Source organism: Mustela putorius, unplaced genomic scaffold, assembly GCF_011764305.1.
Source record: "Mustela putorius furo isolate JIRA1106 unplaced genomic scaffold, ASM1176430v1.1 tig00000870_pilon_pilon_pilon, whole genome shotgun sequence".
NCBI classification, from domain to species: domain Eukaryota; kingdom Metazoa; phylum Chordata; class Mammalia; order Carnivora; family Mustelidae; genus Mustela; species Mustela putorius.
In genome coordinates, this window is record NW_025421503.1 from 3261674 (window position 1) to 3286439 (window position 24766).

Consider the following 24766-nt stretch of genomic DNA (forward strand, 5'->3'; position numbering starts at 1 on the left):
TGGTCCATCAGATGATTAAAAGTGACATTTCTTGGGAATGGGTGGAGGAATACTAAACAGAAACTTTTGACCTTTGATATGAAATTGAAAGGAGGGATAGAGAGAAAAATACTTTCCTTCTTTAGTATAATTCAAGGGTATACTTTTTTGGACATGCCATTTTACTGTGACTGTACATGCTATGTACAGCTACCAAACTAAATACTTGAGATGCCTGCTTTACTCTCCACCCCAGGAACTCACTACAGGTCTTTGCTGGAGACACAGCTCCTAGAAGCAGGAGGAACGAGGTCAGAACCTCTATCTCATCCTTTAATTCCTCCTTTTGTCATTTACCTCAACCTTGTCTACCTATAGAAGTTCTCCCTCCCTCTTAATTCCTTTCACTCTCTCCATGCAATCAACGGCCAAATCCTGACAATTTTATCTATTGGTTCTTGACTCCATTTTTTTTCCATCCCTATAGATATAGCCCAGGCATACATCGTTCTTCCCTTAGACAACTGCAGCATCTCAGAACTGGTCACCCTGTATCTAGGGTTCCCCCATGCAATCCATTTCCATGATGCTTTGGGGGGGGTCTATGGAAATAAAATACTGGTTATGCCATTTTCTGGTTTAAAACTCTTCAGTGACTCCCCATTTCTTTCTTTCTTTTTTTTTTTTTAAAGATTTTATTTATTTATTTGACAGAGAGAGACCAAGCAGGCAGAGAGAGAGAGGAGGAAGCAGGCTCCCCGCTAAGCAGAGAGCTTGATGTGGGACTTCATCCCAGGACCCTGAGATCATGACCCAAGCCGAAGGCAGAGGCTTTAACCCACTGAGCCACCCAGGCGCCCCCCAACTCCCCATTTCTTAAAAGGCTAAAAATCCAAGATCTTTGCTATGGCATACAAAACCCTACAGGCCTATTCCTCTGGCCTTTTCATTTACCCCATCCCATGTTCACCTTTTCAGACTTTTGCTTCACTAATAATTACTTATGTACACTTTGTTAAACATACTAGGATGTTTCTATTATGGATTGGTGCAGATGCTGGAATGTTTCAATTATCTTCCATTTGTATGAGGAACTGCTGCTACTCATCTTTTATATCCCTCTCTGCAAAGTTCTTTGACTCCTAAAAAGAGCTCATGACTCCTCTGTATTATTTTTGAACTTTGGATATTATTCTATTATTGCATATACTGTACTGTACTGTTGTTTGTTTATATGTTCTTTTCCTTTACATTCCTCCAGGGATGACAAGAACTGGATTTTAATCAACTCTGGATCCTTAGTTCCTAGTGTGGAGTAGTATCCATCCCAGTGTACATTTTTTAAAAAATGACCTAGGGGTGCCTGGGTGGCTCAGTGGGTTAAAGCCTCTGCCTTCAGCTCAGGTCCATGATCCCAGGGTCCTGGGATTGAGCCCTGCATCGCATTGGGGCTCTCTGCTCAGCAGGAAGCCTGCTTCCCTTCCTCTCTCTCTCTGCCTGCCTCTCTGCTTGCTTGTGATCTCTGTCAAATAAATTAATAAAATCTTAAAAAAAATAAAAATAAAAATTTAAAATGAACTAAAGAACTTCTAAAACTGTATATTATAGAAATGTTGAATATAAATATAATAATTATTATTAATACTACTAATTTACTTTTATTCTAGTTTCTCTGTGTCTCACACCTTGTCTCCTTTTTGTTACCTACCTGTAGGATACATTTTCTCCTGTACCTCAGTCCCTGTGGCTGGATTCCACACTTTTGTTTCCATATATCCTTGTCACAATCTGCCTCTAAGGACTGCTAACCAATTGCAGGCTGCTGTACCACCCTTATATGTTTTCTACCTGCTTGTAGGTACTCTCATCATCAGCCTATCTGCCACTGGCCCTCACTGATGCCAATTTCCTAGAGCCAGTCTCCAGCCCTCCCCATCTCCTCTCCCTAACTGCTGGAACCTTTTAGGGTAAATGGCCATGCTCTGGAAGGTCTATCTAATACTTCTTGGTCTGCTGCATTTCATTTGTCAACGAAGCCTCAACTGCAAGAGTTGTTGCAAATACAGGTTAGTTTAGAGTAGTTGTTAACTATTAATCCTTTTTGTCCCCCACTTCTTTTTTTTTTTTTTTTTTTTTTTTTTTTAGAGAGAGAGAGAGAGAACATGAGCAAGAAGTGGTAGAGTGAGAGGTAGAAAATCTCAAGCAGGCTTCATGACCAGCATGGAGCATGACTGAGATCATGCCTGAGCTGAAATCAATAGTCAGATGCACAACTGACTGAACCACCCAGACACCCCAATCCTTCTCGCCTTTTTAAGCCATAAGGCAGCTTAAAGAGTAGAGAGTTTCAGGTGGATAAAAAAATTAAAAAGGAATAATTTTATTGTGACTTGGTTTTTTTCATATTGGTAAGTATAGAGAGAACATACTGAGTTACTGAAGACATTCCTATGTTTATTTAACATACATCTAGACAAAACAAAACGATATTTTGTCAATCTAGAAGTTTGATATATTTAGGAAGTATTCACATTAACAAGATGAAAGTAGCACAGCACACTAGGTCAATATAAAAGCACTGGGGTCCAACAGACCCAAATTTAAGTTCTGGCTCACAAATTTACCAGATCTGTGATCTTTGGACAAGTTATTTAGCCTTCTGGGGTCTTAGTTTCTGCATCTGTAAAATGGGCATGTCACGGATACTTACCTCATAGAGTTGTGAGGACCAAATGAAATAATATATATGTGATACTTGTGATATTGTCTGGTACACAGAAAATGCTCAGTGAATGTTAGGGGTAGAAAATGTGATACCTAAAATTTCCCTCTCCCTCAATGGCATGGAGATGGAGAAAATGAATGATATTGCAATATGTGTGCAATGTGATGGGCCATATGATCTATAAAACTAGTCTTCAACTTATAAATTCTGTTATAAAGTTATAAACAAAAAGTTATAAACAAATTGCTAATATGCCATAAAGACAACATTCTAAATGGTGGTTAAGCTCCTCACATCAGCCAATTTAAACCATTTTAACCTGGAATATAATACAAAGGGTACATTACTGTATACTTATTGTTCTTATAGTAGTGGCACCTCCTAGGAGACACGGGCTCCTGAAGGAGGAGTGAGCTATCAATCATCTTGGGAGTGCAGAACTATAAACTGTCTGTTCATCAGTATGCGTGGGTAAATGAGACACTATCTGTATTAAGATGTATCATATGTCAGTTTCAGAAAGAAAAAAAAAATACCTGAAGTAACAAACTATAAAAACTAGCAAGACACAGAATCACAGTTATCACTTAGGTTACTTATGCTAGCACCATTGTGGTGATAATAGAGAATGTCTTGGTGTACTCCTCCTGCAAACAACTTTAACTTGTAGTAAACACAGAGCACTTTATATTTATAGTAAGTTTTCAAATCATACATAGTTCCATATGAACACAAGGGAGACAGGTCTATGTTATTCAACATCTATACATTAGGGAGCCTGGGTGTTTCAGTGGGTTAAGCCTCTGCCTTTGGCTCAGGTCATGATATCAGGGTCCTGGAATCAAGCCCCGTGTCGGGCTCTCTGCTCAGTGGGGAGCCTGTTTCCCCCCACCCCATCTCTCTCTGCCTGCCTCTCTGCCTACTTGTGATCTCTTTCTTTGTCAAATAAATAAATAAAATATATTTTCTTAAAATCTATACATTTACAATAGGAAAAGCAGATGCAAACTTGCTAACTGATAAAATAAAAGCATTTGTTTAAAAAAAAAGTCTCCAGGTGCTTATGTTTGCTATACAAAGCCTATGTGATGTTCTAAGAGCTTTTGTAGACAATTTGGAAAACAGAAGTTATCAACTAGGCTGAACATAGGATGGACTATTGGAATTAGAAAAAAGCTTATTTAAATACACTGGCTATTTGTAAATATTATTACTGATGCCCTTTACAGTAGGTATTATTTCTCCCAAAAATGATGTGAGGTTTAAAACTATATAATGATTTAAAACTACTCATATTTAATAGTATATAATTAGTACCAAAAGTAGCATTATTATTGTTTTATACTATGATAACACAAGTTTATCTTCTTGGGAAGCAAATTACCTCATAACAAGATTATCTTTTAATTATAATCTTCTAGCTGGTAGTTAAGATCACATTAGCACTTGTATAATAAGCCCTTATATAAAAAGTCTTTCCCTTTTTGGTCAAAACATTAGTCTACTCAGGAACAAAAATGAACTAAGCTAGGGGTGCCTGGGTAGCCCAGTCAATTAAGCATCCTACTCTTGATTTCAGTTCAGGTCATGATCTCAGAGTCAGGAGATGGAGCTCCGCATAGGGTCTATGCTCAGTAGGGAGTCTGCTTCTCTTCCTCTCCCCCAGCCCCTCTGCACACACATTCTCTCTCTAAGATTAATAAATAAATCTTTTTTTTAAAAATGACCTCAGCTATCTGGCTGAAAACATGTTGGCAATTCTGCTTGGAGAAAAATGGAACACCAAAGCAAAAATGCCTTGGTCATTTTAAGTCACAAATGTAGAACTTGAGAGGGTGCCTGGGTGGCTCAGTGGGTTAACTCTGCCTTCGGCTCAGGTCATGATCTCAAGGTCCTGGGATGGAGCCTCACATCAGGCTCTCTGCTCAGAAGGGAGCCTGCTTCCTCCTCTCTCTGCCTGCTTCTCTGCCTACTTGTGATCTCTGTCAAATTAATAAATAAAATCTTTTTAAAAAATGTAGAACTTGAACAATCTTGGGTTCCTATTCAACTGTTTGAATGATGGATGACTTCCTCTTTTGATATCACTGGTTGAATAGGACTATCAAGGATCACCATTAGGCTATGAAGATGAGAAACAAAGAATGAAGCAAGAAACTATAGATACATGGGGTCATGGCATTGCTACTATGATTAAAATTAAAGGGTCAATGAAGCCATTTGTTCCTATGAGATCCCTGCCACTAGTTGGATTGAATCTTCCATCTGTGGTTTAAACGTTAAATTATCCACTCATTGATTCAATAGACAGATATGCCAACTGTATCTGTAAAAAGTTTAGACTTGTGCCTCTCTCTCTCTCTATATATATATATATATATTTTTTTTTTTCTGTTCTTTTCTTCCTGTCAGGTCAGGTACAGGTCCTGTGAGCTTACGCTGTACCAGTTTATAGCACTGCCCAGAAGAGCTGTCACAAAATTCCACCTTGATTTAACATACCCCTCAGCATGTATGACACTTTTGGGACACCAACTTGTGTCAAAACATTAAAGGAATCATGTTAACTCTGAAAAACTTTGTTACACGTTCTTTTCCAAAATAAGAAAATGCTTTAAGACCATTTAAAAATTATATTTTGTATGTGATTACTTACTTAGACTCCTTTTGAAATGACTCAGAGGTTAACAAATAAATGCGGTGAGTATATTTCAAAATAATAAAACAATAGGCCAACAGTTTAAATTAAAAGCAATATTTCTCAAGGGGAGGAGTCAAGATGGCAGAGAAGTAGCAGGCTGAGACTACTTCAGCTAGCCGGAGATCAGCTAGATTAGCTTATATAAAGATTGCAAACACCTGAAAATCCATCGGCAGATTGAAGAGAAGAAGAACAGCAATTCTGGAAACAGAAAAACAACCACTTTCTGAAAGGTAGGACTGGTGGAGAAGTGAATCCAAAGCGACGGGAAGATAGACCCGGGGGGAGGGGCCGGCTCCTGGCAAGCGGCGGAGCAACGGCGCACAAAATCAGGACTTTTAAAAGTCTGTTCCGCTGAGGGACATCGCTCCAGAGACTAAACCGGGGCGAAGCCCACGCGGGGTCAGCGTGGCTTCAGGTCCCGCAGGGTCACAGAAGGATCGGGGGTATCTGAGTGTCGCAGAGCTTGCGGGAATTGGAACGGGAAAGCCGGCTACAGAGACAGAGCCGACAGTAAGCTCACAGCTCGGTGTTACATTGAACCGGTCGCAGGCTCGGTGAGCTCGGAGTGCGGCCGGAGGTCAGGCAGACGGGAGTAACTGGGTGCTGTTCTCTGAGGGTGCACTGAGGAGTGGGGCCCTGGGCTCTCAGTCCTCCGGGCCGGAGACCAGGAGGCTGCCATTTGTATTGCCATCCTCCAGAACTCTATGGAAAGCGCTCAGGGAACAAAAGCTCCTGAAAGCAAACCCGAGCGGATTACTCACCCCGGCCCCTGGCAAGGGCAGTGCAATTCCACCTGGGGCAAAGACACTTGAGAATCACTACAACAGGCCCCTCCCCCAGAAGATCAACAAGAAATCCAGCCAAGACCAAGTTCACCTACCAAGGAGTGCGGTTTCAATACCAAGGAGAGCAGCAGAATTCCAGAGGAGGAGAAAGCAAAGCACGGAACTCATGACTTTTTCCCTGTGATTTTTTTTTTTACTCTTGCAGTTAATTTAATTTTTTTCTTTTTCAGTTTTTTTTTTTTCTCGCCTTCTGGTAAAATTTTTTTTTTAACTTTTACCTTTTTCTTTTTTAACGTTTTTAAACTAGTTTATCTAATATATATATTTTTTTTCTTTTTTATATTTTTTTTTATGTGTTTTCTTTTTTTAAATTCTTTTCTTTTCTTTTTTTTTTCCTTTCTTCCTTTTTGAACCTCTTTTTATCCCCTTTCTCCCCTCTCACGATTTGGGATCTCTTCTAATTTGGTTAAAGCATATTTTCCTGGGGTTGTTGCCACCATTTTAGTATTTTACTTGCTCCTTCATATACTCTTATCTGGACAAAATGACAAGATGGAAAAATTCAACACAAAAAAAAGAACAAGAGGCAGTACCGAAGGCTAGGGACCTAATCAATACAGACATTGGTAATATGTCAGATCTAGAGTTCAGAATGACAATTCTCAAGGTTCTAGCCGGGCTTGAAAAAGGCATGGAAGATATTAGAGAAACCCTCTCGAGAGATATAAAAGCCCTTTCTGGAGAAATAAAAGAACTAAAATCTAACCAAGTTGAAATCAAAAAAGCTATTAATGAGGTACAATAAAAAATGGAGGCTCTCACTGCTAGGATAAATGAGGCAGAAGAAAGAATTAGTGATATAGAAGACCAAATGACAGAGAATAAAGAAGCTGAGCAAAAGAGGGACAAACAGCTACTGGACCATGAGGGGAGAATTCGAGAGATAAGTGACACCATAAGACGAAACAACATTAGAATAATTGGGATTCCAGAAGAAGAAGAAAGAGAGAAGGGAGCAGAAGGTATACTGGAGAGAATTATTGGGGAGAATTTTCCCAATATGGCAAAGGAATGAGCATCAAAATTCAGGAGGTTCAGAGAACGCCCCTCAAAATCAATAAGAATAGGCCCACACCCTGTCACCTAATAGTAAAATTTACAAGTCTCAGTGACAAAGAGAAAATCCTGAAAGCAGCCCGGGAAAAGAAGTCTGTAACATACAATGGTAAAAATATTAGATTGGCAGCTGACTTATCCACAGAGACCTGGCAGGCCAGAAAGAGCTGGCATGATATTTTCAGAGGACTAAACAAGAAAAACATGCAGCCAAGAATACTATATCCAGCTAGGCTATCATTGAAAATAGAAGGAGAGATTAAAAGCTTCCAGGACAAACAAAAACTGAAAGAATTTGTAAACACCAAACCAGCTCTACCGGAAATATTGAAAGGGGTCCTCTAAGCAAAGAGAGAGCCTACAAGTGGTAGATCAGAAAGGAACAGAGACCATATACAGTAACAGTCACCTTACAGGCAATACAATGGCACTAAATTCATACCTCTCAATAGTTACCCTGAATGTTAATGGGCTAAATGCCCCTGTCAAAAGACACAGGGTATCAGAATGGATAAAAAAACAAAACCCATCTATATGTTGCCTCCAAGAAACTCATTTTAAGCCCGAAGACACCTCCAGATTTAAAGTGAGGGGGTGGAAAGGAATTTACCATGCTCATGGACATGAGAAGAAAGCAGGAGTGGCAATCCTTATATCAGATCAATTATATTTTAAGCCAAAGACTATAATAAGAGATGAGGAAGGACACTATATCATACTCAAAGGATCTGTCCAACAAGAAGATTTAACAATTTTAAATATCTATGCCCCCAACGTGGGAGCAGCCAACTATATAAACCAAGTAATAACAAAATCAAAGAAACACATCAACAATAATACAATAATAGTAGGGGACTTTAACACTCCCCTCACTGAAATGGACAGATCATCCAAGCAAAAGATCAGCAAGGAAATAAAGGCCTTAAATGACACACTGGACCAGATGGACATCACAGATATATTCAGAACATTTCATCCCAAAGCAACAGAATACACATTCTTCTCTAGTGCACATGGAACATTCTCCAAAATAGATCACATCCTGGGTCCTAAATCAGGACTCAACCAGTATCAAAAGATTGGGATCATTCCCTGCATATTTTCAGACCACAATGCTCTAAAGCTAGAACTCAGCCACAAAAGGAAGTTTGGAAAGAACCCAAATACATGGAGACTAAACAGCATCCTTCTAAAGAATGAATGGGTCAACCGGGAAATTAAAGAAGAATTGAAAAAAATCATGGAAACAAATGATAATGAAAACAAAACGGTTCCAAATCTGTGGGACACAACAAAGGCAGTCCTGAGAGGAAAATATATAGCGGTACAAGCCTTTCTCAAGGAACAAGAAAGGTCTCAGTTACACAAACTAACCCTACACCTAAAGGAGTTGGAGAAAGAACAAGAAAGAAACCCTAAGCCCAGCAGGAGAAGAGAAATCATAAAGATTAGAGCAGAAATCAATGAAATAGAAACAAACAAACAAAAAAAAAACCAACAGAACAAATCAACGAAACTAGGAGCTGGTTCTTTGAAAGAATTAATAAAATTGATAAACCCCTGGCCCGACTTATCAAAAAGAAAAGAGAAAGGACCCAAATAAATAAAATCATGAATGAAAGAGGAGAGATCACAACTAACACCAAAGAAATACAAACTATTATAAGAACATACTATGAGCAATTCTACGCCAATAAATTTGACAATCTGGAAGAAATGGATTCATTCCTAGAAACATATAAACTACCACAACTGAACCAGGAAGAAATAGAAAGCCTGAACAGACCCATAACCAGTAAGGAGATTGAAACAGTCATTAAAAATCTCCAAACAAACAAAAGCCTAGGGCCAGACGGCTTCCCGGGGGAATTCTACCAAACATTTAAAGAAGAACTAATTCCTATTCTCTGAAACTGTTCCAAAAAATAGAAATGGAAGGAAAACTTCCAAACTCATTATGAGGCCAGCATCACCTTGATTCCAAAACCAGACAAGGATCCCATCAAAAAAGAGAGCTATAGACCAATATCCTTGATGAACACAGATGCGAAAATACTCAACAAAATACTAGCCCATAGGATTCAACAGTACATTAAAAGGATTATTCACCAAGACCAAGTGGTATTTATTCCAGGGCTGCAAGGTTGGTTCAACATCCGCAAATTAGTCAATGTGATACAACACATCAATAAAAGAAAGAACAAGAACCATATGATACACTCAATTGATGTTGAAAAAGCATTTGACAAAGTACAGCATCCCTTCCTGATCAAAACTCTTCAAAGTGTAGGGATCGAGGGCACATACCTCAATATCATCAAAGCCATCTATGAAAAACCCACCGCAAATATCATTCTCAATGGAGAAAAATTGAAAGCTTTTCCGCTAAGGTCAGGAACATGACAGGGATGTCCATTATCACCACTGCTATTCAACATAGTACTAGAGGTCCTAGCCTCAGCCATCAGACAACAAAAGGAAATTAAAGGCATCCAAATCGGCAAAGAAGAAGTCAAATTATCACTCTTTGCAGATGATATGATACTATATGTGGAAAACCCAAAAGACTCCACTCCAAAACTGCTAGAACTTATACAGGAATTCAGTAAAGTGTCAGGATATAAAATCAATGCACAGAAATCAGTTGCATTTCTCTACACCAACAACAAGACAGAAGAAAGAGAAATTAAGGAGTCAATCCCATTTACAATTGCACCCCAAACCATAAGATACCTAGGAATAAACCTAACCAAAGAGGCACAGAATCTATACTCAGAAAACTATAAAGTACTCATGAAAGAAATTGAGGAAGACACAAAGAAATGGAAAAATGTTCCATGCTCCTGGATTGGAAGAATAAATATTGTGAAAATGTCTATGCTACCTAAAGCAATCTACACATTTAATGCAATTCCTATCAAAGTACCATCCATCTTTTTCAAAGAAATGGAACAAATAATGCTAAAATTTATATGGAACCAGAAAAGACCTCGAATAGCCAAAGGGATATTGAAAAAGAAAGCCAACGTTGGTGGCATCACAATTCCGGACTTCAAGCTCTATTACAAAGCTGTCATCATCAAGACAGCATGGTACTGGCACAAAAACAGACACATAGATCAATGGAACAGAATAGAGAGCCCAGAAATAGACCCTCAACTCTATGGTCAACTACTCTTCGACAAAGCAGGAAAGAATGTCCAATGGAAAAAAGACAGCCTCTTCAATAAATGGTGCTGGGAAAATTGGACAGCCACATGCAGAAAAATTAAATTGGACCATTTCCTTACACCACACACAAAAATAGACTCAAAATGGATGAAGGACCTCAATGTGCGAAAGGAATCCATCAAAATCCTTGAGGAAAACACAAGCAGCAACCTCTTCGACCTCAGCCGCAGCAACATCTTCCTAGGAACAACGCCAAAGGCAAGGGAAGCAAGGGCAAAAATGAACTATTGGGATTTCATCAAGATCAAAAGCTTTTGCACAGCAAAGGAAACAGTGAACAAAATCAAAAGACAACTGACAGAATGGGAGAAGATATTTGCAAACGACATATCAGATAAAGGACTAGTGTCCAGAATCTATAAAGAACTTAGCAAACTCAACACCCAAAGAACAAATAATCCAATCAAGAAATGGGCAGAGGACATGAACAGACATTTCTGCAAAGAAGACATCCGGATGGCCAACAGACACATGAAAAAGTGCTCCATATCACTCGGCATCAGGGAAATACAAATCAAAACCACAATGAGATATCACCTCACACCAGTCAGAATGGCTAAAATCAACAAGTCAGGAAATGACAGATGCTGGCAAGGATGCTGAGAAAGGGGAACCCTCCTACACTGTTGGTGGGAATGCAAGCTGGTACAGCCACTCTGGAAAACAGCATGGAGGTTCCTCAAAATGTTGGAAATAGAACTGCCCTATGACCCAGCAATTGCACTATTGGGTATTACCCTAAAGATACAAACGTAGTGATCCAAAGGGGCACGTTCACCCGAATGTTTCTAGCAGCAATGTCCACAATAGCCAAACTATGGAAAGAACCTAGATGTCCATCAACAGATGAATGGATCAAGAAGATGTGGTATATATACACAATGGAATACTATGCAGCCATCAAAATAAATGAAATCTTGCCATTTGCGACAACATGGATGGAACTAGAGCGTATCATGCTTAGCGAAATAAGTCAAGCAGAGAAAGACAACTATCATATGATCTCCCTGATATGAGGAAGTGGTGATGCAACATGGGGGCTTAAGTGGGTAGGAGAAGAATCAATGAAACAAGATGGGATCGGGAGGGAGACAAACCATAAGTGACTCTTAATCTCACAAAACAAACTGAGGGTTGCTGGGGGGAGGCGGTTTGGGAGAAGGGGGTGGGATTATGGACATTGGGGAGGGAATGTGCTTTGGTGAGTGCTGTGAAGTGTGTAAACCTGGTGATTCACAGACCTGTACCCCTGGGGATAAAAATATATGTTTATAATAAATAAAAAATTTTTAAAAAAGCAATATTTCTCTAGAAAACTGGCATAACTTTCATTTTTCAGAATATGTATTTCTAACATCTTCCATCCCTATTCCCATAATGGAACTCATAAACGCTCAGTTGCAAATTCATCCTTATAGTCAAGAATATGAAAATATTGGATACTGTATTTAAAGTACATTTAAAGAAGCTTTGTCATTCATAGGAAAAAATCTGGGGGTATTAAATGACAAAGATGCTTTTCTAGTCTTTTTTCCCACATCCCAGTGGGAAAAAACAATTTACTTTTCCTATCACACCACCTTTTTAACACAAAACTGAGAAACAGCAAAAGCTTACCTGTTTGACTGCATTATCATTTCCTAGACCACCGTCTGGGCCAGAGCAGACATAAACATTGGATGGCAAATCATTGTAAGAGTTCCTGCTGACATCTGAAGAATCTCTCATATTGAAGTAAAGAGCCCACAGAAGTCTTGGTTTTTCAACTTCTTCATTTTCTAAATGTAGACATAAATTTTATTCACATCTACAGCACAATAAGCCTGTCAATTAATACAATATGTAGCCAACTACAAAGCCATGATTATATAGTGTAGTAAATCAGAGCTTTGTATGTAAAAAAATAGTCATCTTTATCCACACACTCTAATACATGTATATATTTCAAGCATTGATGACTTTTGCAACCTTAGACAAGTTAGATTTTAAATCTTTTTTTTTTTTTTAAGATTTTATTTATGTATTTGACAGAGATCACAAGCAGGCAGAGAGGCAGGCAGAGAGGAGGAAGCAGGCTCCCCGCTGAGCAGAGAGCCCGATGTGGGGCTCGATCCCAGGACCCGGGGATCATGACCTGAGCCGAAGGCAGAGGCTTTAACCCACTGAGCCCCCCAGGCACCCCGACAAGTTAGATTTTAAAAAATTATTTTGATTACTAGTGAGTTACTTAGGTATAACTCCAATTGTGTTCTCTTGGATTTCTATTATTTCTCCAGAGCAATATCAAAGTGCTTCTGAACACATTCATCTTTAAATTATGCCACTGGAGAAGATAATTCTTTTTATGTTTCACATAAACAAACAAACTTGAAAAATTATTTATTAAGTCAATGACCTATACAGCATTGAGAGGTCCAGAAGAGGCAAATCTATAGAGACAGGAAGTAGATTTATGGTTACTTAGGGCTGAGGGAATTGGGGTGAGGGATTACTGTTAACAGGTGTAGGGTTTCTATTTTAGATGATGGGGATATTCTAAAATTGACTGTGGTGATGTTTGAACCATTTGGTGAATATATTAAAAAACATTGAATTTTATAGTTTGGGTGAACTGGATTATATCTCAATAAAGCAGTTATTAAAATAGTATATATAAGATTAAGATATTGATACCATAACTCACTAACGCTTTGTCTTACTGGATTACAAAAGTAATGGTAACCAACAACAAAAACAATGTTGTGAGACGTAAAGTTGTTTTTAGCACATATTCTCTCATTTAACAGTGAACATCTATTATGTGTGTTAGGCTTGGGCTAGGAGATAGAGATGTACATATAAAGCAGACTTAGTCCTTAGTCTCCGGATTTTTCATGTTTCCTAATACAGAGGGGCTAGCATACAACAGACATTCAAAGAACAATTTCTATATTGATTTTCATCCTGTTTTCAGGATGAAATCAGGATATAATCAAAGTATGATGTGCTTATTAAAAGGTTCAACCTTATTAATACCTAAAACCTATTCTTTGCTATCTTAATAATTATTTCCTTGCCAGTCTTCCTTAGAAATGTTATAATTAAATTTCCTTTGCTTGAAAACAGAAAATATTGTTGTTAATATATTTACTGACTATAGGATTTTCTTTAGCCTGAATCTGAACCAAAACTCAAATTCTGTATAATGATAAGAACGGATATATATTAAGATTACTCAAGACCGCAGGGCACCTTGTGAATCACAAAGAAAATGCAAAACGTGTAATTATCTAGTTAAATATTTCTTATTGTTAAGTTGGTAATCAATGTAGTGAAATTCATAGCTAACTGCAGTATTCAATTAGTAAGAATGCCCAATTCAGGATAAATAGGGTTTCGTTATATTTAATTTAAAATATCTCCACTACAAGAATACCAAATATGTTATTTTTCTAGTTCATTATGAATAATCCATAATTATTACTGTGATCTGATAAAGAAACTCTGAATGGAAGAAGTGATCCTTTATGAGGTCCCTTCCTAATGCTAAGATCTATGAGTCTAAGGTGCCACTAACTTCATGTGAACACATGACAGACTGTGAAAACTATTTACTGACAAAATAAAGGAACACAAGAACTCATATTTCACAGCTAAAGCCATATGGCTCTTAGTAAACTTACTAATTTTAAGTTTAGTTTCACTAAATCTTATGGGAGGATAATTAAACATACAAACGTATCATTTGCAACACCAGACTCCAGGAGCATTGCAGAAAAGTGGGCTAAGGTCTGGAATTCCTTTAATATTGCTCAGTCCATTTCTAAGCATACATTAAGAGAGTTTATCTTGTATTTCATGAAAGTTACAGCTCAAAGGAGGACTTTAACTCAAAAGAAGTTGGGGAAAATGAATAATCCAATAGATTATAGGAAAGAAATTTCATAGATGTTGAAGCATTGAGAAGGAACCATGAGGAAGATGAAAAGTTGACAAAGGCCGAAGATAAATGCTCTAAATAGAAGGGAGTTATCAGGCTTTGACCTTAAAACCCTCAAAAAGACATGTAATTGCTTCATCTTTCTTGAGGTCAGCTGGAAGGCAGAGATAGTTGAAAAAATAACATGCAGTTTGACACCTGTTACAGAGGTGTCAAAAAAATATTAAAGCTGCTATTTGGCTAGGAATATATCACCAAATCAGGAATAGAAGTGTTTTTCTGTAATAGCTCATTTCATTAATTAGATAGTATAAAGGACTGAACAAGTAATAGGTAATTTAGAAAAAAGATCTTAGGCAAATTAAACTGGGTTAAGTACAGAATAAGGTAGGCAGAAAAAAATCAATGGCATACCAAATACAAGCAATAAATGGCCTACAGTTACAAGCCGTATTTAGGAAGAGACTATTAGCAACATAGCAGAGTAGCATGAGGCCAAGAGTGTAGGATACTGTCACAGCTGTGACCTAGTCTGGATATAACACATGCAAAAAGGAATTAAGATAAGGCATTTGACTTCTGAGCTCAACAATTACCTAACATCCTTATCAGCCACAGACCTCAAAATAACACCTCTAAGGGTAATTTTGTTTTTAGGTAGTTTGGGTTTTTTGAGATGGGAAATGGGCGAGATGGGATGAGGTAATTCCACATGCCATGCACAACCAAGGGAAAAAGAGAAAGAACTTGGTACAGTAATGATACTACATTGTAGACATTTCAAGATATAGTACTAATGAAATTCTTGTTTAAACTCATATAGAAAATCTCAATTTCCTGGGTAAAATTAGAAGCCATTTAGCATAATACCATTGCTCACTCAGTCCTCTGAAGGATATTCTGAAGTCTGAAAGAATTAATCCAGGCTGGTGTGAATGGTGAGCAATTACCTAATTTTCTCACCTGTACAATCAGGTTCATTAAACATAAAACACCTGAATCTTCTCTGGACTAGAAAATAGGGAAGGGTTTAGAGATCTTTGATGTTCTTAAAGGCGGCTAGGAGGTAGGGCTCTTGGAAGTATTGGTACAACTGCTTCTTAAGACAGCATATGTTAAGAGCTCCAGCTCATAACCTTAAATGTGAAAAAGTAAGTAGAAGGAATAGAGGAATACCATTCACAAACCGACTGAAATTTCTGAGATACATCAGCAAAGAAGTACTGTATTTGAGAAGAGAACATTCTCTTTTATGATAAATAAACTTCCTTGCAAGGTAATTAGGCAAACTTTCACAAAGGTTTATGAAGCACAGCACTAAACAAAATGTAGAACTCAAAAAGAAAAAAAAAATAAGCTCAAGCAATGTTATTCCTTTGGCACATATTTTAAAACAATCTATTTATAGTGCTCTAAAGCATAAAATTTTGTAACACTATCAAGTGATTAAAACACAATAATAAAAGCCATTAATCTATGAAAATAGGTGCTTTTGCTACAGAGAAGAATGTGCTTTAATGCACTAAAAGTTGATGTTGCTCATAAAGTTCTTTTTCATTTAGGCAGGAAAATGAATTGAGCTCTCTTCTCCAGGTGACTTTGCCTCTTTGACCTGCCATGGCCCAGTGCTCACTTTATCTGGTGATTCATTTTCAATAACTCCAACAGTATTTGTTCTGACATTTTAATTAAAATATGACCACTACCTCATCCTGATGATAAAAAGGCCTATGTGTCAGTGAAAACTAGCTTTTCAGTGCCTCAGTGCACCTGAGGACCTCTTGGAGCACATAGTTCTTACTAAAGAATTTCACGCAGGTTCTAAACAATACATCATTTCAAAATGGGATCACTTTAAACATTAAGATTAATGTTTAAAAATCTAAAATGACTAGAGGATTCTAAGTAATGAATATGAAATTTCCTCAGCTTTTTTTTTGTTTTGTTTTTAAGAAAATTAAATGCATTTAAGAAGTGAAGAGCGGGACGCCTGGGTGGCTCAGTTGGTTGGACGACTGCCTTCGGCTCAGGTCATGATCCTGGAGTCCCGGGATCGAGTCCCGCATCGGACTCCCAGCTCCATGGGGAGTCTGCTTCTCTCTCTGACCTTCTCCTCGTTCATGCTCTCTCTCTCAAGTAAATAAATAAAATCTTTAAAAAAAAAAAAGAAGTGAAGAGCAATGATACAAGGTTCCAATCTAGTATATTATTGGGACATCACAAAATGAAATTTCAGAAACAAGGAAAAAAATTGTTTTTAAAAGCAAGATAATCAAAGCCAAAGATAAATCCATGATTCTACATTAAGTTTGAAAACATTATCATGTATCATAACTTTGCACTCAAATTTTTCACAATAATCCAAACATTTATAGGAAAATTTCCAATGAATAAAATGTAAATAGGAAACAAACTAAATTCCAAACTAAAGTGAAATAAAGTTTCAGATTTCAGGATTTTATTCATGTGGCAGAAAAAGAAAAAGAAATTAATTATATTGACATTAGTTCTTAAAAATCAGTTTTTTTCTGTAAATATAAATGCCCCACTATATACTATCTCTACATTAGGAAAAGAAGACACATAGGAGATGAACTAAAAGAAAATACAACAGGTAGGAGTAAATAAATGGTTGCCTGAATAAGCATAATATCCAAAGGAAAAAAGATGTATGACTCAGTGAAGAAACTGGTCAAGATTCAAGTGGACATGAACATCCTAAAATGAAAATCAACCTCATTTCATATAAACCTCACTTAATATAAACTAATAATATCCATTAGGCTACTTTTTTATCATTACATACAAAATACACTACAATTTGCTCCATTTATACCTACAAGAGCTCCCCTATGATATGAGGAGAAACATTTAGAAATTTATGGTTGGAAAACACTTTTCCACCATGAATAAGTAGCATAGTGGCATATATATTTTGAAAGCTAAATATTTATCACATCACTAGCAAGCTATACATTAAAGGACAATTATTAGAAAGGATTCCTACATTTGTCAATTAATATATCATAATTATTTAAGATAATATTAAAATATTATCTCAATTTTTTAAATGAAGGTAACTTTTTCTGATAAAGGTATACTTTTTGTATAAGATCTATAAAATGAAGAAAATTATAAGAAAAAAAAAGTCCAGGGTGCCTGGGTGGCTCAGTGGGTTAAAGCCTCTGCCTTCGGCTCAGGTTATGATCCTAGGGTCCTGGGATCGAGTCCTGCATCGGGCTCTCTGCTCCTCAGGGAGCCTGCTTCCTCCTCTCTCTCTGCCTGCCTCTCTGCCTACTTGCGATCTCTGTCAAATAAATAAATAAAATCTTTAAAAAAAAAAAAGTCCATAATTTCACCAAAACCGAGCGATTTACAGGCAGTCTTTTTTTCTTACACATGTATGTATGTATGTATATAAATGTGTATCTTTTGCACTTTTACATGTTGTGTGTGAAACATATTATTTTTCCTTTACCATTACAGAGTGAACATTTTCCCATTTTTAGGAAGAGAATGTGCTAGTTTACGTTACTAAAATGTGTAAGGACTATTTCTGAACAGGTTGCAGAAAACGTAATGAAATACCTAAGGAGTAAAGTCGTTATATTACCTTTTCATCATGAATCACTGATGGTTATTCTTACCTATCTCTGTTTCGGTATATGGAGTAAACAATTTCCGCACAACTGGTTCTAAATCTTCTCTTGCTGTTTTAGAAGACGTACAAGTCAAATGAACCAAATCTGTTTAAAACAAAAATATCTTGAGTTCCTGCTTAAACACATTTCACTGCATGATACTATTTTCAAGGCTCTAAACTGGGGCCAGGGGAAATAGAGAGCTGAGCAAGTCATGGCTCCTGCCTTTAAGGAATTTATAATCTAGAGATGGGGAATATGTAAAAATCATAACAATATTCTATATGTGTTAATAGCTGAAATATGTATTAACTATTAATTAAGAGCACACTAAGACCCAAGAAGAGGAGGCAGTTAGTGGTTCATTTTGTAAAACTAGCGGAGTAGAAAAGCTTGGGAAACCATTTATTCATAGAAAGAGCTTAACTTATCCTTATAACATTCCCAAAGAGGATGGATAAAGGATTGCTAAGCAAAGTAACTGTGTAAAAAAGATTGAAAATGGATTATTTATTTACTTAGAGAACATACTTCATATTCTTCAGATGGAAGAATCCATTTAATATAAACTTTACTGATAAGTTAATATATCTATTCATTGTAGGGTTTTCTAAGAAACATTTTCGGGGAACACTGTTGTCTTAGTTTGAGTGATACATATACTCTAAAGTCCATGAATGACACAAGTTAAAGCAGTATATAGTATTTTCAGAAATCCCAAATCATTTCCTTTTTACATTTACATATTCATGGGGCCTGGCCTTGGAGAATGTGTGCATGAGAAAATAAATATCATGCAGAAAAAAAGGCCCTTCAGAGAGGTACTGTAGCCTAATACACTTAGAATTGCTAAAGGCCAACACACAAATATAAAGGAAAGGCAAAAAGTTCTGTGTACTGAAAGAAAGGATTAAAGGGATCCCTAAATGGGAGAAATTCTTATGGTCCAGGAAAGGGCCTGGGGCAGGATAAAATAAGAACATAAAGAATATATTAGGAATGGTATAAGTACTGAGAAATTCTTTCCCCTCAAACACCAGTAGAAAAGTATACCCACTCCTTTTCTGGAAGTTTATACTAGTAGATTTTCTTTTTTTTTTAAACCTAGGAAGACAGTTCAAAGTTTATCACGGAAGTCAACATCAGAAAGAGATTCTCATTATTATAAATCATTTTATTCTAAGCATAAATTGAGGACTCAATAACCTTCTGAGCTACAATAAATTTTGTAGTAAATATTTTTTTCAGGTCCACCAAAAAAATGATATTCTAAGATGGTTTCTACTTTATGTGAGTATAGTTTTTATATGACTGTAAGAGTGATTCCCACTGATCCTGGGATATAGTAAGACATAGGATACTAATCATTTCAAAAGATATAATAACCTTCACAACAAAATTATTTCTAATTAACTAAAGTTTTTCAAATGCCATATCTTTGCTGGGGAGTTTAAACTCCCTAGGTAATTGCTGAATTAAATGGGGGTATATAACTACAAAGATAGAAATCCCTGATAAAACTTGGGAGAATGTATCCTGTTTCATGATATACCAATATCCATGCCAAAGTTCTCAATTTTCCAGTTCTTCCTACTCAATTGATGTGTACTAGGGAAAAAGCAGATGAACATGAATATAAATAAAAGTATATTTTGAATATCTTAATGGTAGACTACTGGTTCCATTTAACAGGATATATAAAAGAAATATATACTGGAATAATTATATCCTTTTGTTTTATAACAATATATCATAGTTCGGTTCAGGGAGTACCACCAAAAATTTCTAGTAGTCAAGTCAGATTGTCAATTTACACTTAATGGGTTTTATAACAATTCTTAGAAAGAGGAGTGCCCTGGGTGGCTCAGTTGGTTAAGCATCTGCCTTCAGCTCAGGTCATGATTCCGGGGTCCTGGGATCTAGTCCAGGACTCCCCGCTCAGCGGGGAGCGGGGGACTCTGATTCTCCCTTTCCCTTTAACCCTCCCCCTGCTCATGCTCTCTCTCAAATAAATAACATCTTAAAAAACAAAAACAAATTTTGGAAAGAAATACTAAAGATATTCATAACCTGAATTCTAATGTCTGTACACTAATTCAATTAGATGTTACATTATTAATTGATCTACAAATTTAAAGCATAAACAACAATTCTTTTCTCCTTACACTTCCTGCTTTTTTTGTTATGATCAAATTAATATAGACTACTGCTTATTTAGGAAGTTATATATAAACCTCATGGTAACCACAAACTCAAAAGTGTAATAGATACACCAAATACTAGGAGAAAGAAAGCCAAACATAACACTACAGAAACTCATCAATCACAAAGGAAGAAAGCAAGAGAGGGAAAAGAACTACAAAACAACCAGAAAACAATTAACAAAATGGCAATAGTGATACCTATCAATAATTACTTTAAATGCATTATGTAACTTTAATTCTTCTTCACAAAATTAACTAGCTCAATAACTGCTAAAAGTGATTTAAAATTAAAACAGGAAACAACATGTGTTGGAGAAGATGTGGAGAAAGGGGAACCCTCTTCCATTGTTGGTGGGAATGCAAGTTGGTGCAGCCACTTTGGAGAACAGTGTGGAGATTCCTCAAGAAATTAAAAATAGAACTTCCCTATGACCCTGCCATTGCACTCCTGGGTATTTACCCCAAAGATACAGATGTCGTGAAAAGAAGGGCCATCTGTACCCCAATGTTTATAGCAGCAATGGCCACAGTCGCCAAACTATGGAAAGAACCAAGATGCCCTTCAACGGACAAATGGATAAGGAAGATGTGGTCCATATACACTATGGAGTATTATGCCTCCATCAGAAAGGATGAATACCCAACTTTTGTAGCAACATGGACGGGACTGGAAGAGATTATGCTGAGTGAAATAAGTCAAGCAGAGAGAGTCAATTATCATATGGTTTCACTTATTTGTGGAGCATAGCAAACAGAATGGAGGACAAGGGGTGTTAGCGAGGAGAAGGGAGTTGGGGGAAATTGGAAGGGGAGGTGAATCATGAGAGACTATGGACTCTGAAAAACAATCTGAGGGGTTTGAAGTGGCCTGGGGGTGGGAGGTTGGGGTACCAGGTGGTGGGTATTATAGAGGGCATGGATTGCATGGAGCACTGGGTGTGGTGACAAAATAATGAATACTGTTTTTCTGAAAATAAATAAATTAATTTAATTTAAAAAATTAAATCAGATGGGCCAAATCCTTTCCTAAAAGCATAACACTTATTAATACCAATCAACAACTATTACTAAGATTGCAGAAGATACAACAGAAGTGAAAACATTACCCATTGGAATCATGTGATATTAAAACTCAAATTGTTGTAAACCTTGGCTCTGTACCTTTCATAAACTATGCTCCTTTTACTTTTTACTTCATTTAGCAACTGCTTAAAGTCTTAATTATCTTAAAGATTATGAAATGTATTCTCTATCACAATTTCTCTGCTGGCAATAATACTCAGATTTGATTGGCATTAAAGAAACTTAGTGCAAAATAAGCTTTAATTCATAGAACATAACAGTAATACTTGAAAATTTGATGAATGGAGTGCTAGTCACAATCAGTACAACGGAAACAAAGGTATCTGAATTTCACAAGTCTGACATCACCAACATGAAACTAGAAATACCACCATGTTTTCAGTTCTCTAAAACTGGGATTAGAACACTGGTCTCTCATATAATAAGCTATTACCCTTTAACAAGTTTCAGTTTTTGTTCTGAAATACAAAGAACCAGGATTTCTACTCGGAGTTCGCATGACAATGAGCACATTTGAAAGTGACAAAAGTGCCCTCAAACACAACTAGTAAAAGAGAAAGAGAGAAAGAGAGAGAGAGAGGGAGAGGAAAGAGCTCATAGGGAAATGCACAAGAACAGTTCCCCAAAGCCATTGGCTGGAAAATAGGAGGGGCTGATTTTCATGAATTTTTGCAGTGGGCTCAAAGACTGGACTTTGAGAGGTCCACAGGCTTGGCTGGGATAGAGCCCTGAGAGCACTGCCCTATTCCTGGAAACAAGGCAGGCAACTAACCCCAGAACAGAGTGCAATCTGAGGATCACCTAAGGCACACAGAAGAGAAACTATTTACTCTTTTTGGAGCTCATATGGGAGAGGTGGCATTCACAGAGACAACTCTCTTGGGACAAAAAAGCTAACAGGCACCGTTTCCACCCCCTTCCCCCTCATAACAGGCAGAGAGACACCTGCTGAAAGCAACTACTCAGACACTGTCTATTTAGCCTGCTTGCTCCAAATCCCAAGTACCTACACTCTAGAATGATTGCCCTCGTTCAAACCTGCATCTGTCCCAGTACCATGAGACCCTCCTCCAAAAGACCAGTGCAGGCCCCCACAAAAGAACTTCCCTACAGTTTGGAGTTTTAAAAGTTAGCAGGCTTGGCTGGGATAGAGCCCAAAGTGCACTGCACTGCTCCAGGCAGGCAAGCAACACAGAGATCGCATGAAAACACTTATCTGAGTAACACTTGGAACACAAAAGAGGAAATTGTTCCCTCTTCTGGGAATGATTACCTGAGAGCAGCAGCACAGAGACCACTCTCCAGAGACAAAGGACCTGGCTAGCACCATTTCCCTCCTCCACCAAGTCCTACCCAACCTGCAGTCTGCTGGTACTACTTTTCTCCTGCAAATGTGTACAAGTCCAAGTGCAACAGGCCCCTTGTTCACAAGACCAATAGAAATCCTCACACATACCACATATACTGACCAGAGAGTTCATCAAGGCTTCAGTTCTAGTGGAAGTAGCACCAGGTCTCATTTAACAAGTAGGCCAGAGTATGCCTAGTTAAAACTCCCTATACACTGGCCAAGATCCAAACAATTCCCACTGCAGGCAAGGAGAGCCTTTGCAGAGGCTTGCTTGAAGGACAGAGCAGTGAAAACAAAGCAGCAGAGGGCACACTGCATACATCAGAGACACTCGCCGGGCCCTGGACACCATCTGACCTATTCGTAAAGCCATTACTCTCAGGAGAAGAAGACACAACAGGCTTTTCTAACACAGAGAAGAAAACAGAGACTTAGATAAAATGCCAAGACAGAAGAATTCATTTCAAAAGAAATAACAAGAAAAGATCACAGCCCGGGATAAAACTGAAACAGATAAAAGTAAAATAACCTGGATATTTTAAAGCAACGATCATAATGATACTCACCAGGCTTGAGAAGAGAATAGAAGACTTCAGGGAGACCCTTACCACAGAGATAAAGGGGTTAACAAATAGATGAAAAACGCAATAAGTGAGATTCTTTTTTTTTTTTTTAAACTGAGATTCTAAAAAGACTGGATGTAATGACAACAAGAATAGAAGAAGCAGAGGATTCTCCTTTCTTCACATGCTCTCCAACACATGTTGTTTCCTGTTTTGTTGATTTTGGCCATTCTAACAGGTGTAAGGTGATATCTCAATGCGGTTTTAATTTGAATCTCCCTGAGGGCTAATGATGATGAACATTTTTTCATGTGTCTGATAGCCATTTGTATGTCTTCATTGGAGAAGTGTCTGTTCATATCTTCTTCCCATTTTTTGATATGTTTGCCTGTTTCGTGTGTGTTGAGTTTGAGGAGTTCATTATAGATCCTGGATTTCAACCTTTTGTCTGTACTGTTATTTGCAAATATCTTCTCCCATTCCATGGGTTGCCTCTTTGTTTTTTTGACCGTTTCCTTTGCTGTGCAGAAGCTTTTGATTTTTTTTATTTATTTTATATAGAGAGATCACAAGTAGACAGAGAGGTAGGCAGAGAGAGAGAGAGAGAGAGAGAGGGAAGCAGGCTCCCTGCCGAGCAAAGAGCCCAATGTGGGACTCGATCCCAGGACCCTGAGATCATGACCTGAGCTGAAGGCAGTGGCTTAACCCACTGAGCCACCCAGGCACCCAGAAGCTTTTGATTTTGATGAAGTCCCAAAAGTGCATTTTCGTTTTAGTTTCCTTTGCCTTTGGAGACATATCTTGAAAGAAGTTGCTGTGGCTGATATCGAAGAGATTACTGCCTATATTCTCCTCTAGGATTCTGATGGATTCCTGTGTCACGTTGAGGTCTTTTATCCATTTTGAGTTTATCTTTGTGTACGGTGTAAGAGAATGGTTGAATTTCATTCTTCTACATATAGCTTCCCAGTTTTCCCAGCACCATTTATTGAAGAGGCTGTCTTTTTCCACTGTATATTTTTTCCTGTTTTGTCAAAGATTAATTGACCGTAGAGTTGAGGGTCCATATCTGGGCTCTCTCCTCTGTTCCACTGGTCTATGTGTCTGTTTTTATGCCAGTACCATGTTGTCTTGGTGATCACAGCTTTGTAATAAAGCTTGAAATCAGGTAATGTGATGCCCCCAGCTTTATTTTTGTTTTTCAACATTTCCTTAGCGATTCGGGGGTCTCTTCTGATACCATACATATTTTAGGATTATTTGCTCCAGCTCTTTGAAGAATACCGGTAGAATTTTGATCGGAATGGCATTAAAAGTATAGATTGCTGTAGGCAGTATAGACATTTTAACAATGTTTATTCTTCTGATCCAAGAGCATGGAATGGTCTTCCATCTTTTTGTGTCTTCTTCAATTTCTTTCATGAGTGTTCTGTAGTTCCTCAAGTACAGATCCTTTACCTCTTTG

General features: G+C 37.6%; 1 protein-coding gene across 2 annotated transcripts in view; it reads right to left on the reverse strand.

The window, feature by feature from the left end:
- CHM (CHM Rab escort protein) overlaps nt 1-24766 on the reverse strand; it is a 230206-nt gene that overhangs the window by 2139 nt on the left and 203301 nt on the right. For both annotated transcript variants that reach the window (XM_045085590.1, XM_045085589.1), the window contains 2 exons: nt 18107-18205; nt 12158-12318 (listed from right to left, as the gene is read on the reverse strand). In XM_045085590.1, coding sequence (XP_044941525.1) covers nt 12158-12318; nt 18107-18205 — 260 coding nt within the window. The remainder of the gene's footprint in view (nt 1-12157; nt 12319-18106; nt 18206-24766) is intronic.